This window comes from Clupea harengus, chromosome 13 (genome assembly GCF_900700415.2).
Source record: "Clupea harengus chromosome 13, Ch_v2.0.2, whole genome shotgun sequence".
Taxonomy (NCBI): domain Eukaryota; kingdom Metazoa; phylum Chordata; class Actinopteri; order Clupeiformes; family Clupeidae; genus Clupea; species Clupea harengus.
In genome coordinates this window covers 22518613-22533612 of record NC_045164.1, presented here as the reverse complement: position 1 = coordinate 22533612, position 15000 = coordinate 22518613, and the positions used below count along the sequence as shown (strand labels likewise).

Below are 15000 nucleotides of genomic sequence, written 5' to 3'. Positions count from 1 at the left end.
CGCACACACTGGACCTGGTCTGAGGCTCAGAAATGGAACATTCTACCAAAGGTCCACGTGACCGTGCGAACGGTGAGGCCTCTCTGACCGGGGCTGGAGAGGTGCCAAATTGGGAGAGAGAAATAGAGAGACAGAGAGAGAGAGAGAGAGAGAGAGAGAGAGAGCGGGAAAGAAGGAAAGAGAAAGAGAGAGCTATAGAGAGAGAGAAAGAGGCAGAGAGAAAGAGAGAGAGAGAGAGAGGGAGAGTGAAAGACAGAAAGAGAGAGAGAGAGAGAGAGAGAGAGAGAGGGAGAGTGAAAGACAGAAAGAGGGAGAGAGAGAGAGAGAGAGAGAGGGTGGACTTGTGAAGTACCCCGTTTGTCCATGCCCTTTGAAGCCCTTGGCTGAAGCAACTGGTGACAGCACAATTGGCTAACCAAGCAAACCAGGTCACACTGAGAGCTTCTGCTTTCATTCGCTTTCATTTTGGGGTAAAATTATTTCTTGCTCTGTGCTTTAACATGCCTGAGATACTGTGAAAGTTTAAAGGGGTTATACAATTCAATGTGTAACACATTAACATTAAAGGCGTAGGTATGAGGTAAAGCTTAAACTATGGATGTTCCTGTACACAACAAGCAGAACGCAAAACATAGAATTCCAGAAATACCAGTCAGCGTAAGAAAACAAACAAACAAACAATCAGAAATGATGAAAACATCCCAGTGTCCCCCTCCTTCACACACCTTCTGCACATGATGAACTACAGCATTGCACTGTGTCTCAGTAGAAACCCAGCATAGTAGCGTATCGTCTCATACTGTATATTCGCTGCATAGACACACTATTATGTTTTATAGCACAGTATGAACGGGGCATCGAGCGAGTCTAACGATGAATGGAGCTGGGGGTGTGAACCCTAGTAACCCCGTTTCACATTCCACATAGAGGCTCTGTGAGTCAAAGAGGAATAATATGATTCACTCAAGCCACTATCTGTCCATAAATATGCTCTCAAAAACAACTGGTATTTGGGACAAGTGGAACACAAGTACCTGAGATTTCTGACGAGGCTGTTTTTTTGAGGCAGATCCAGGAAATCGATAAGGAAGTCCATCCTGGCCCGTGTTTCTTCAGTGGTGAGGCCATGTATCCGCCCGAAGAACCATAGGGTGTCGCTGATGGTGAACTCACTGTACAAGGCAATGTCCTATAGCCGGTCAAGAAAACAATTAGTTGTTTACATAGCTTCAAGGACACATTTATTGCACAACTTTCATGTAACCTTGCACAGGCAAATTATTTATACACCAAATTTCTATTTCTGTTCTCTCCTAGCACGTAGACTATGTATTACCAACAGCTGCGGTTAAAGAGCGCTGACTGTGCCAAGTACGACCCCGGTTCTATCCGTGCCTTTGTGCCGTTCCTCTTATCCCTGCTCTCAGCTGCACCAACACCGACAAGAGCACAGAGGGTTAGGATATCGCATTACAAACTTCCGTCTGTGTGACCGGGGCTTTGGGCTCCCTCTCTCCGAACAGTGCTTGAAGGGGTAATCTGATTAGATTAGTAATGTCACTCTACGCCCATCTGATAACTGTACGGGGCAGAACCGCTCAGGTGTGTCAGAATGTAAGTCGACGTATGCCTGCTTCCGAGTCAAGCTGGACTCACCTGGGGCATGTAGCCAACCATCCTGCCCGGGACCTGGTGGCCAGGGAAGGCCGGAGGCTTGCCCAAGACGGTGATGTGGCCCCGGGAAATCTTGAGGGTTCCCACAATGCATTTCAGCAGGGTGGTCTTCCCACATCCACTGGGTCCAAGGAGGCCATAACTGTTTGGAGTAACATGGAAAATGCATATCACAGTGAACAAGCAAGATAACCTGGTGATCCACATCAGGAGAAATTGACAAATGGCTTTCAAAAGCAGTGATTCGCTTTCCCCTTTCATGTTCAATGAAGTGAAAACAAGCAGGAGAGATACAGAGATAACACCTGTGTGTACTAAAGATACAGTCAAGTTTGGATAAGGCATGTGCAGATTATAATCTTGACAGGCAGAATGATAACACACATACAGGACTCAAGCTCTTTATCTCTACATTAGAATCAACAATGGAATCAGTCTCAGAGCAAACACAAATATTCCAAGTATGTGTAAATGTACATTGAAATAAAGTCAGATACCTTGTTCAACCTTTTTTCTGTGTTTTTTGTGTGTAAAAAGAGTAGGTAAGACCACCACCTTAAACAGGTATTTCACACAGAACGGCCTTTTATGTCAATACAGAGGCACTCGAACACTGCGAGGGATCTGAGGTTATGCTCAGTATCAAAACGAAAGAGAAACCTGCCGCACAGACAATGGAATGCGGTGGGCAGGGGATGGCAAGCGTGTATTCGACTGTGTGAGATGTCAGAAAGTCACCAGGGGATGGCAAGCGTGTATTCGACTGTGTGAGATGTCAGAAAGACAACAGGGCCTCATCATGTCTGTGATCAGAGGAGGGATTTGACAGACAGGTGAACTACTCAATGAAGCATCTAGGCTAAAGTGAGACAGAAACGCCCCAAGCAGCTTTCCAACCCTCTGATTCGACTGACAAACAGAGATAATATTCTGTATTGATCCCGGCTGCTACAGTTAAAATTGATGTAATCTGCAAAACACTTATTGAATAGATTACTAAACGAATCATATCCCTTATGAATTTCAAAAAGCCAATGAAGTGATTCTGAACCTTCCTATAAAACATACACACAGGAGCATTATGTTTACATAAAGAATACTGTGAACAAAAAAAGTTGCTTTGATTTTCACATATAAGTCTGTGTTAAACATTTAGCTGACATCACATTTAAGATGCTATCAGTGAAATATCAGATAAATCAATCTATCTGTCAGACAGGCCTTTCAAGAACGTCATGTCAAGTGTTATATACTATCTGTAACCAGTGCAATGAAATTCTCACACCTGCACCCCTTATAAAAACCCACATCTGGAAACACCTCACAACACTGCGGAAGAACACAGGTGGACTGATGGTGTAAACATACATAACAAACAAACATAAACGCTGCACTCGCATCTGTCCTCACAACACTGCAGAAGAAGTCTGATGATGTAAACATAAACACTGCACTCACATCTGTCCTTGCGGTACAGTCAGGTTTAGGCTGCTCAGGACCTTCAGCTTGCCATAAGAGCGACACACATCCCTGCACCTGATGGCAGCACCCTCTATTCCTGGAGATGCTGGAGCCTCTAGATCACTCCTCATATTTCCCTCTGTACGCTGGAGAGGGTGAGAGAGAGAGAGAGAGAGAGAGAGAGAGTGAGAAAGACAGCAAGCGCTCAGTCAGTGTTCCAAGGACATCAGCACCTCTAGAGAGAGAGCAGATGGTGGAATGTGATAGACATTTCACTGATTCATGTAGAAGGAAATAAAAGGGGATGCATGTTGGTTTGCTACTGCTTGGAATCTGGTATGGTGTTCCACAAGCTTCGCCATTTCCTTATTTAGGTCATATGGACCATAATCTTTAATCTTACTCTTCTGGCAGGCTTCCCTGGATTCTTTTGAAAGTCCATTACTTAATCTTGAATCTTTAATTTCAAGAAGAGGATTTAAGCTAAGATGATATGGTAAGTTACTGTATGGACCACGGGATCTCCTGTTCCCGCATTGCTTTCGTGAGAGATGTCATTCAGTTCCAGACCGAAGGCTTATTAGCTTACTAAGAAACGTTGGTATTCTACACAAGTGTGAAATCATTCGAACATAATAACTTTGAATGTGGCAAGTGTGAAATCATGACAACATTCGAACATAATAACTTTGAATGTGGCAAGTGTGAAATCATGACAACATTAGAACAAAATAACTTTGAATGAATTTGAATGTTCAGTCATAAGAATTGGCTATCGCGATGCTTTAGCGTGCAAGACGACGAGATTAAGATAAGCCTACAATAAGATTGCATTAAATATTTACCTCCTCAGTCCTGGCGCGGAAAATCGCACGGTCTCACTTGTCTAGTGTGTCAAACATATTTTACTCTGGTTCCTTTCTCCAATTCTTTGCGTTTTTTATGAGGCTGTTAATCGACAACAAATCAAACGGCAACGCCTACGAGAGGAACTGTAAAGTTGGCAAACCATTGTAAACATCAGCTGACAGTCGCAAAACTGGTTTGGAAAAACAAAGCTCAGGTTTTGCAGACCGTCAAAGGTGCAGGTTCACTGATAGTAAGAAATATACATAAAATATGAGCAGATGTAAACATTTTCTAAAAAATTTCAAAAAATAAAATAAAAATTCTAAAAGCAGGTGGTTTAACGCATCATCGTACCATGGTATTTTGCAAAGGAATCAAAAGAGCATTGTAGACGACCCATTCATGCAACTAATACTTAATAATACACCAAGCAGCTAACTTTGTATTTCAATGAAATAGAGAAATTATAGGCTCCAGTCTTACCGGTGGAGTCGACGCGTCTCTGTGTAAAGTTACGTTGATTAAAAATGCCCTTTAGAACAGTCCAGCTGTCCAAGCCAGGGCTAAATCCTCTAATAACGCTTTTGAGAACGCCTTGAAGCACGAAGCTGCAGCGAGATGCGCAGCCCTTATGAATACCAGACCGGCCTCCAGTTCTAAGCGGCACCATTTCTCTTTTTCAAAAGCAATGCGTCACTGGTATCTGCCCAATCCCTCCCCAGCGCTTAATCTGTCTACACGAATGTGATTTAAATCGAGGATTATGACAATTGGAATTCACTCTTTTGATCAAATAGGGTCGTAGGTACAGCAGATTGCCCCAATACTGACAGCTTTCACCTGGCTACACTACGCTCTTAGGATATCATGCCAATGAAATGGATCAAAATAAAGCACTCCCTCACAGAGAGAGATAGTATAAATAAAACCGGGACATTGTTTTACCCTTTCCTGCATCGCCGTGCTTTGGTGTGGCGTTTCTTCATCAGTGCCATCCCCGGCCATGGTGCTTGGACTGGGAATCAATGCACAGCCGCTGTGGGCATCGCATCCTTCACGCAGATGCGCACTCTTTAACACATTCGGTGCCAGTCGCTTTACTAACATGAGCCACAAAATCTATACCAGTTAATTTAATGTCGTCATTTTTCAGCATGTAACACTGATCTGGCATTTTTTTTTTTAATTCTGTTTCGACACACTACTTATTCTGCTTTCAGTAGGATCAAATACCATTTACTCACCGTAAGGAATTACTGAAGCCCCGTGTCGATTGATGTGTTCCGATGACGCTCCATGAAAGCAATACAGTAGGGCTTCACTTGACCTATCTGCATCGTTTACACTACAGTATTAAATATCAGCATGAGCGAAAGACGTGTTCCTGCTCGCAAGTATACTCTTTCCATCACCATGACTTAAACAGACATGACTTGATATTAGGAGGAAGAGACAAAGTTTAAGGACTTTAACATGTATACAATATAGTTTCTTAAACCTCATGTTGAGTTCCATGACCGTTTTCAAACTTCTCTCGTCGTCTCTAATACAAATCTTCTCTTTCATCTTAAGCGCATCAAGACTACTAAAATACAGAAAACATCAGACCAGTTTTGGCATGGAAAGGAGCACTTTGTCCAATTAAAAATGATTTGCATGCCTCTCTTATCCCTTAACACCTAAATAGTTTATTCTGAGCTTGGGCAACACTGTGAAGTGTGAAGCCTGACAATGGCCTCCAAGGCCTTATAAGGATGCATGGAAGAGTGGTGTGCGTATGAACAGAGAGAGATGGAGGAAAAAGAAAGAGGAGGAAAAACTGAAATGAGGACAGCACCACATGAGGAAGTTGGTAAGTAGAAAACGTCTCCAGACCAGTAAGGCCTCTGCTGGAATGAGTATCGTTGCAAATGTCCTTAAATCGAAACCCCTCCTATGTGTACACACCGTATGCAGCACCTGAAGAGTTAACGCATATTTCTGAATCGCCAAACATGGCAGGACATAACAGAGTTCCACTGCCAGATGAAGTGGTACCACTTATCCAGTGGATTCTACTATTTCTAAAGGATAACATTTTCAGTTCAATTTACAATTCATGTATTCAATTTCATTAAACTCATTAAGAATATTCCACAACACTCCCCTTACACAGTGGTCTCATTTAAGGCTTCTGTTTAATGTGTTAAATACTAAAATCAAACCTCACACGCTGGTTCTGGAAGAAGAGCACAGGTATGTCATGAAACATTCACATAGGTTCTTCAAGTATAGGATCATTTTCCATAGGAACTTCCCAGCAAGATTTCTCTTCTTTTTTTTTTTACACAGGACACAACTGCACAGGACATGGTCTAAAGCACCAGTGAACTCTGATGTCATCCATTATATTGTGTTAAGTCCCTCTTAACACATCCAGTGATTTGACTAGGAGAAATAAATGTATAGGATATCAGAAACAAAGACAAGACAAAAAAAAAAAAAAAAAAAAACATGTAAAAAAAAAAAAAAAAAGGAATCCAGAGGAGAGAGAGTTGGTCAATCTTCCCTTTCGTTACATAAATGGATGGATTCATCTAGCTCTTTCCGCCGAAAGAACCCAAAGCACATCAAAACAAAGATACAAAGCAACAGAGAAAAAGGGAAACGTAATTAAGAATGTTCTATGTTGATATAGGTTTGTTCTGATGACACATATCAGTGCTTTGGATGAAGTTAAATATTTTCCCAAGCAACAGATTTGGAAAGATGACGGCCTTTCTATAAATAGAAACTCTGAGAGGATGAAACAACATATTACTACACTGTAATACTACACTGGATCTCTCTCTGGGGTATGGAAGGATCATTACACAGAGTTATGAGTTATTTGTGTAGTCTGTTATGTAAAGGAATGTTTGTATCTGTTATGTAAATGAAAACTAAAAAGGCCTAAGGATAATGCTTCATACTAGATGTCTTTTACATGAAAGCCTACTGAAATGGTCACATTAATAAATACACATTTCATAATGACAAAGTCAAAAGAACAGAAGGGAAACAAGTGGATAAAATACTAAAACCAAAACAAAGAGAGAAAAAAAAGAGGATGAAAACAAGACAAATATAAACAGAGTGACAAAACCAGCGATGCTAAAAAGGTCACTGTGTGTGTGAGAGGCAGACTGCGAGTTCACGAGGGCGAGTCTGGAGGCTGAGGAGGCCAGGATGCTGGGGAACATCAGGAGTTTGGCCCGTTGGAGGCTGAGGAGTCAGGATGCTGGGGAACATCAGGACTTTGGCCCGCATGAAGGAGAGGCTGGGGAGGCGACTCAGAACACGCCCCGCCTCCTCACTCAGGTTCTCATCCCTCACGGGCCTCCTGGTGACCACACACACACACACACACACACACACACACACACACACACACACACACACACACACACACACACACACACACACACACACACACACACACACACACGCACGCACACACGTGTCAACATCCAAGCGCATGGACATGCACACACACACACACACACACACACACACACACACACACACACACACACACACACACACGTGCAAAGGGCAGAAAAACAGACATCCATTAATCATCTGCATACTGTACATGGACAAATGTGTTTGACACAGACACACAAACAAATCACTCAATTCAAGCCATAGCCGTCATACTGTAAACATGACAGAAACACAGACAGGACCATCGTAGCCAAACAGACCAACACTGCAGTACTGCTGTTTCACTTAGACCTGTAAAGACCAGACCCAGTGAAGACCTGTAAACAATCTAGGGCTATTAATACTACCATGGTTAACATGGCAAGTCTCTGGCATGCAAATGTCAACATTACACCCAGCTCCATCTAGTGGACGCAGTTATATCCCAACTCAGACAGGTGCCACTCTGTACCTGTTTGGATTTAAAATCTCAACACAGAGGATCAGGCTGGGAGAGGTCAAAGTAAACATTGGGAGTGTAGTGTGACATTCTTGTGTAATTAAGCAGTTAGGAATGTAGTTGTATGTCTTCACACATCATTTGCGCAGGTATTGTGTCACAGATTTGGAATAACTACTCCTTATCATCATTATTAGTATTAGTAGTAGCAGCAGTAGTAGTAGTAGTCCCCTATTTCATGTATTGCAAGACAGGTCAAGCTACCAACACAAAAAAGTAACTTTCATAAAAACAGTTTACCCTCCACTTCATCAATTCTTCAGCTTCAGGCAAACCTGAGCCTGTCCTGCTTCTTTTTAGTGTGTCTGTGGTGTGTGTGAGTGTGTCTGTGGTGTGTGTGTGTGAGTGCCTGTGGTATGTGTGAGTGTGTCTGTGGTGTGTGTGAGTGTGTGTGTGTGTGAGTGTGTTGTGGTGTGTGTGTGTGTGTCTGTGGTGTGTGTGTGTGTGTGAGCGTGTCTGTGGTGTGTGTGAGTGTGTTTTCTGACCTGGTGGATGTGCTGTTTTGCTCCACAGTTGACATCAGGCGTGTAAAGGCATCAGCAATGTGCTCTCCGGTTTTGCCTGACTCCAGTGTGACTGTGGTCAGTTTATACAACTCTGGATCCACACCTGAATACATGCAGAAAGACTTATGAGACAAGACACTTAAATGAACACAGCCATCATGATTTGTAAAGCACAGCAAAACATACTTTGCGGCTGTACAATTTCAAAGTTAGAAGCACACACGCTTTGCGTTAGAAGGTGCCACTTGAACTAATCATGTACCTTCACTGCAAAAAGCTTCCTTTTACTTTCTGAAAGCAGAATGAAGCCGTAAAAGGAAAACCACAGGAAGCATGCAAAAGAAACAAGCCTTTTTTTTTTTAAGAGCATTTTGCTCTGAATGTATGGAGGTATGGAAAGAAGAGCAGAAATACTTACTACACACGAAGAGCATCCAGAAAAGAAGCCAAGAAAGCAAGCCAGAGAACCAGAGAGCTCGCAAAGGAGAAAAGACCCATTTGGACCCAACTCAGAACCTCTTACAGTTAGAGGACCTTCAGAGGAGGAACGGCTCGTTTGGACCCAACTCAGAACCTCTTACAGGTAGAGGACCTTCAGAGGAGGAAAGACCCATTTGGACCCAACTCAGAACCTCTTACAGTTAGAGCACCTTCAGAGGAGGAAAGACCCATTTGGACCCAACTCAGAACCTCTTACAGTTAGAGCACCTTCAGAGGAGGAAAGACCCATTTGGACCCAACTCAGAACCTCTTACAGTTAGAGGACCTTCAGAGGAGGATCGGCTCGTTTAGACCCAACTCAGAACCTCTTACAGGTAGAGGACCTTCAGCCTAGGTGTGGGTTGGAGTTGTGTACAATTTCATTTATGGAAGAAAATGTTTTTAATTCTGTGATTCTGAGTGAGACCACTATATATGTAGTTAAAACACTACAGCACAGCAAACACAATCCATGCAGATTCAAATACAGATCTTTTGAGATGTTTGATGTGTGGAACTGAAATAAGTACACCCTTTGACAGTGATGGTGAAGTGGGGAAACGACTTCACAGCTTCCTCTGAAAGCTGAATTATTTCTTCATCGGACCCCTTGTAAAAGGATCTATATACTTTGAATAAGATTTAGGATTGGAGGGAGAAGTTTTACTTCTCTGGGGATATTACCCTTAGCAAGTGTGAAATAAAAAAGGAACCATTCCCTGCAATGGGTGTTAATCTGCAGTTTTGCAAACGGGAATGGGCAAAGCATGCAGAGGGGAATAATAATAGTATTGTCAAGGCCTAATGCCAACAGGATTGTCCAGACAGTTGCACAACCAGTTTAGTCTGGTGGAATTTTACGCCAATTCGGGAATAACTGTGGAGATTAGGACTACCCTATTCGGTTTTAATTGAGCTTTAGTGTCCAACCCTGGAGCCCGGAGGCTTGCCGTCAGCCCAGCACAGGAGCGGCTGAGGGGAGTCTCTGATGGGGAACAGCCCAGCACAGGAGCGGCTGAGGGGAGTCTCTGATGGGGAACAGCCCAGCACAGGATGGGTTGAGGGGAGTCTCTGATAGGGAACAGCCCAGCACAGGAGCCGCTGAGGGGAGTCTCTGATGGGGAACAGCCCAGCACAGGAGCCGCTGAGGGGAGTCTCTGATGGGGAACAGCCCAGCAGCCTGACAATATGGAGAGAATAAGCTGTGCCACAGTGTCCTCAGAGTATGAGGACGAGTTAATTTGGACAATTTACTGAGGTGATTTTCCAGTCATATCCTGCCTTTGTTCAGAGATTAGGGGGGATTTCTGGCCGGAACATAAGCTTGGGGTGACTCTGGGGTAACTCTGGGGTAACTCTGGCACATAACAAGCTAGAGTATATCTGCCTGAAATTGTGAAAGCGAGTGGATGTCAATGAATGAGTTTTACTGCGGCATGAGGTTTGTGTGCAGGCACACAATGTGTACGTGTGCACGTACCTTTCTAGGTATTAATATGTGTGTGTGTGTGTGTGTGTGTGTGTGTGTGTGTGTGTGTGTGTGTGTGTGTGTGTGTGTGTGAGCATATGTGCTGACCTGCGGGAGGGGTGCTGTTGCCTGAGCTATTGTCCTCCACCGGCCCAAAGTAATCGAGGTTGAGCTCAAGCGCAGACAGAGGCTGAGTGGAGCCTGTGTGTAGCGTGCATACATACATACATACATACATACATACATACATACATACATACATACATACATACATACATACATACATACATACATACGCCACATGGGTTAGCATACAGGGTTAGCGTGTGCCTATGAGGATAAGCACGCAGAAATAAGCACTGAAGCAACAGATACGGCATTGTTAGCGATGGAGGCGCAGGGAGAAGGTCAGAGGTGACAGGAGGTCAGAGGTCAGAGTTGACAGGAGCTAAGAGGAACAGGTCACCAGACAGAGAAGTGTATTAGAGCTACATTTAGGAAGTCACCGAAAGCACTGCAGAGCAAAAGGCACGGCGCCTTTCGAAATAGGCTGAAGAAACGCGTTGCTCTAGAAGTCAGAAAGATTCAGGAAGAGTGAAGAGAGAGTAATTTCTTTAATTGAATGGATGAGGTTGGGATGACAAAAGCACAGCTACTGGAGAAACACAGTGACGGCTCTAGGCAGGTTTGGTAGACACTGTTCTTGTTTAATCAGAACAATAAATAAACAAACCAATAGTAGGGGTACAGACAGAAGTGCAGTTTAAACAGAGGGCATAGGAGGAACGCAGAGAGAGACAGACGAGAGAAGAGAAAGAGAAATAGAATGAGAATAAAAGAGAGAGAAATAGAATGAGAATAAAAGAGAGAGAAATAGAATGAGAAAAAAAGAGAAAATCACAGTTTAGCCCCACCCCAATCTCCTTATATGGCTTTCTCCACTCACGACCTTGTTAGTGCACTGATTTCAGAGGGCGTGTAAACAAACAGCTAGTCCAGCTCTGCTGTACGACGGTCTTAAGACCTCCACTCACTAGACACACACACACACACACACACACACACACACACACACACACACAACAGACAGGCTAGCTGAAAGGTCTGGGGCCACAGTGGCACGTCATGCCTTCTATAAGGAGACCAGACTAACTAGCACAAGGGGACACGGATACTGCAACAAACACCACAATCCGTAATGTAGGACAATTCCATGAAGGGACGAAAAAATATATATCCAGCACATGTTGGATTTTTCTTCTGATTTGTATTCAGCCCGATCTGGCGCGCAGGGGTATCTGCACTAGCGATCTGCACTGGTGAGTGCCATGTGAAGTTCTGTAGATCTGAGAGACCTCAGCAGCGTTGTGGGGATTGCATAAATGCCCAGTGAGGTAGCACATCTCTGGGTCGCAGCTGTGAGAGCAATTCCACCGATTAAAAATAGATCGTTACGGGGCAGCAGAGATGGAGAGAGTGGGAGGGGAGTATGGGGGGGGGGGGAAGAGACAGAGATGGAGAGCCTGGAGTTTTCACAGTGGCAGCAGCACAGAGACATTGGAGACTCCGGGAGGAAAAACAAAAAGACCATGACAACCTGAAGACTCTGCATAGAAGAGGGGATTCAAACGAGAAGAGTAAAAGAGAGAGAGAGAAAGTCAGCGAGAGAGAGAAAGTCAGCGAGAGAGAGAGAGAGAGAGAGAGACAGAGTCAGCGAGAGAGAGAAAGAGAGAGAGAGAGAGAGAGACAGACACAGAGTCAGCGAGAGAGAGAGAGAGAGTACAAGGAGATAGCTACACGGATAGACAGAGAGACGGAGAGAAAAAGGTAAGGAGCATTTGAGAGGTAGCAATGCAGAGAGAAAGGAGAGGAGTGGGGAGGGAGGGAGGGAGGGAGGGAGGAGAGAAACTGAAAAAGTGCATCAGGAGCAGGAGCTCTGCCGGGCGTGGCGGGTTGTCTTAGCTCCAGCCCTACAGGAGGAGCCTCGGCGCAGAGACGTACCATCCACAGGGGGTTTAAGGCCACTGCTGCTCCAGTCAGGCTGCACGCTCGCCAGCGCCTCCTGTGGACACGGAGGAAGAAAAAAAACACATCAGGCAGGTCAAAGCTGCACAGCTTTATTACGGCATACTGTTTTCACTGGTCTAATTAAGACGAGCGATTTTGTGAAATAAATAAGCATGTATGTTAATCAAACTGACAGGTGAGCAGCAAATGATTATGCACAGGAGGTCTGTTTAGGCAGAATTAATTAGGCAGAAATTAATCAGGTGGCATTAATTAGATTTTAACGAGGAGCTAATTTTAGCTAGATGTTGCACAACAGCTATTCCCTCTTCTGTCGTTCCTGAATTGAACAGTGGCTTGAGGGAGGCACAGAGCATAATGCTGTCTGTGTGCAGTTCACTAAACCTCAGTAGTTCGGCATATTAAAAGACTGACATCACATTTCAAATGCTGCAAATGTCCAAAAATGATCAAATTCTTCATCCAAAGGCACATTGGACAGAGAACACTACAGTCTGACATACACTCAGACATGTCCATACAAGCCTTTGTACGGCAAGAGGGGTACAGCTAAACACCGCTATAAGACAGGGAACTCTTAGCAGAACCGTATTTAGTGTAACACTGAAGGGTTCTTCTTTGGCACTGAAGACCACCACAAGTAGATAGTTCCCCATTTTTACACGAGTGTTGCATATATACAGTATATATATATATATATATATATATCTCCTCACAGGATACCAGTATCCCTCAAAGCCTCTTCAGAGACTGATCTTCCTGTAACTGTAAGCCGTGCTGGGAGCTGACACCAGCCTGAGTGCGGGGCCTACCTGTGTGGGTTTGGGCGGGGCGCTGCTGTCTGGAGCTCCAGGAGGTGCTTGTGCTGAGGCAGCCACTTGCCCAGCCGCTGAGGTGGCCTTCACTGCATCTTTGGTGGGCTCTAGCATTCCCTGGTGGAGAGAGAGAGAGAAGGGCAGAGGGAGAATTGCCTAATGTCTCATTCAGACAGAGATATAGAGAGGGGGAAAGATGGATGGATGGATGACAGACATAGATAAAGCGTGGATGGATGAGTAGATGTGGCCTTGATTAGATGACCACCCAAGGAGGCAGGGGCAAGAAGGTTTTATGGATAGGTGATAAACATCAGATAGATGGTGGTCACACGCATTGAAAGATGGAGCGACCTCTGACAGGAAGGTGTCACACACAGGCTACAATAACAGCAGGTGAACAGAGCTCCACTCACCAGGCTGGCAGCATAGGTGGGCACGATTACTGCCCGTTTCTTCTGGCCAGCAAACACCTAGGACAGTACAAACAGTCTGTGTTCAGTGGTCATTAGTGACGAGCAATTTGAAACGGATGCATATAAAGTTACAGTTTGGCATAAATAACTATGCATTCTGTGTCCTAGAAGTGCAGAAGTAACAGATGACAAGACAAACATACACAATGTGTGTAGAAAAAGTCAGACAGACACAGACACAGCTATGCGCAGACACACAGACGAGACACAGCCAGACCCACAATGTTTCTGGTGTCCATGGCCAGGCAGTGGAGCAGCTGCCTGTTGCTATGGGAACCTCCCCATAGGAACTTGAGGCCGAAGGCGCCGTGGATCTCCTGCAGATGCTGCCACATGTCCTGCGGTTCCCTAGGAAACCAGTGGAGATGACAGACTGAGTGCACTGATGGGGGGTTGGGGGTGGGGTGTGTGTGTGTGTGTGTGCCACAAATCTCTGGAAGGCAGTTCTGGAAAAGCCCAGCCCCCCTTGATCGGGCCTTGATGGTCAAAGCCTATGAGGGTTGTGTAAGCACTTTAAAGTCTTTGATACAATGACCTGCAATGTAATGCGTGTGTGTTGCATTTGATGGTTTTATGCAATACAACGCTTAACACTCAATGGAAAAATGATATGAAACATGGGGGGTACGATGGTCTCTCTCTCTCTCTCTCTTCCCAGCTGCACTTGTCCTCATACTGAGAGCTCAGAGAACAGAGGATACACACACACACCCCCCCGCCCTAACCTCACACGACACTGCCCTGCCCTGCCCTGCCCTGCCCTGCCTGCCCTGCCCTGCCCTGCCCTGCGTGACTGTGGGCAGTGCAATCAGAGTATCAGCCCTTCATCAGGGCAGTGAGCCATGGCCTTCCCCTGCTCCCTCAGCCACACTGAAGCACTGAGCTCAGCTCTCCTGGTGCAGCTAAGCTAAGCCTGTCCTCACTGACCCCCCCCCCCCCCCCCCCCCCCCTCAACCGCAACCCCCCCCCCCCTCCCGAACCCCAGGGAGCTCTTGCACACACTAGCTCTGCACACTAGCTATGGATAGAACAATATGAAAATGTCACGCACAGTGTAACAGCCATGCAATCCAATATCATGGTTTTCATAATACAGTCAGAATACTGTACACTAATGTGTCTATCTTTATTGTGGGAGCTCAACACCCATCTGTGTTTCAGTAACCGCATTTTCCAGGTAAGACCTGAATTCCCTTGAATTTAATGATGCATTTTGTGCGCTACCTACTGCAATTTGAAGTGTTTTAGCTTCTTCTAGTTCTTCCTGAAAGATCATTAT

At 44.8% G+C, this 15000-nt stretch overlaps 2 protein-coding genes across 4 annotated transcripts in view; both read right to left on the bottom strand.

Annotated features, from left to right (window-relative positions):
- abch1 (ATP-binding cassette, sub-family H, member 1) overlaps nt 1–6014 on the bottom strand; it is a 21486-nt gene extending 15472 nt beyond the window's left edge. Inside the window, exons 1-4 of one of the 3 annotated variants that reach the window (XM_031578944.2) lie at nt 4930–6014; nt 3133–3281; nt 1657–1816; nt 1035–1189 (exon numbers count right to left, since the gene is read on the bottom strand). In XM_031578944.2, the coding sequence (XP_031434804.1) occupies nt 1035–1189; nt 1657–1816; nt 3133–3281; nt 4930–5091 (626 nt within the window). In that variant the 5' untranslated portion in view covers nt 5092–6014. The other 2 variants (XM_031578945.1, XM_031578946.2) reach the window with 2 other exon arrangements.
- A 297-nt stretch (nt 6015–6311) lies between these two features.
- The window catches only part of LOC105893489 (aftiphilin-like), an 18347-nt gene continuing 9658 nt past the window's right edge, over nt 6312–15000 (bottom strand). Inside the window, exons 4-9 of the mRNA XM_012819914.3 lie at nt 13943–14069; nt 13662–13718; nt 13243–13362; nt 12404–12464; nt 8434–8557; nt 6312–7345 (exon numbers count right to left, since the gene is read on the bottom strand). Coding sequence (XP_012675368.2) covers nt 7126–7345; nt 8434–8557; nt 12404–12464; nt 13243–13362; nt 13662–13718; nt 13943–14069 — 709 coding nt within the window. The 3' untranslated portion in view covers nt 6312–7125. The remainder of the gene's footprint in view (nt 7346–8433; nt 8558–12403; nt 12465–13242; nt 13363–13661; nt 13719–13942; nt 14070–15000) is intronic.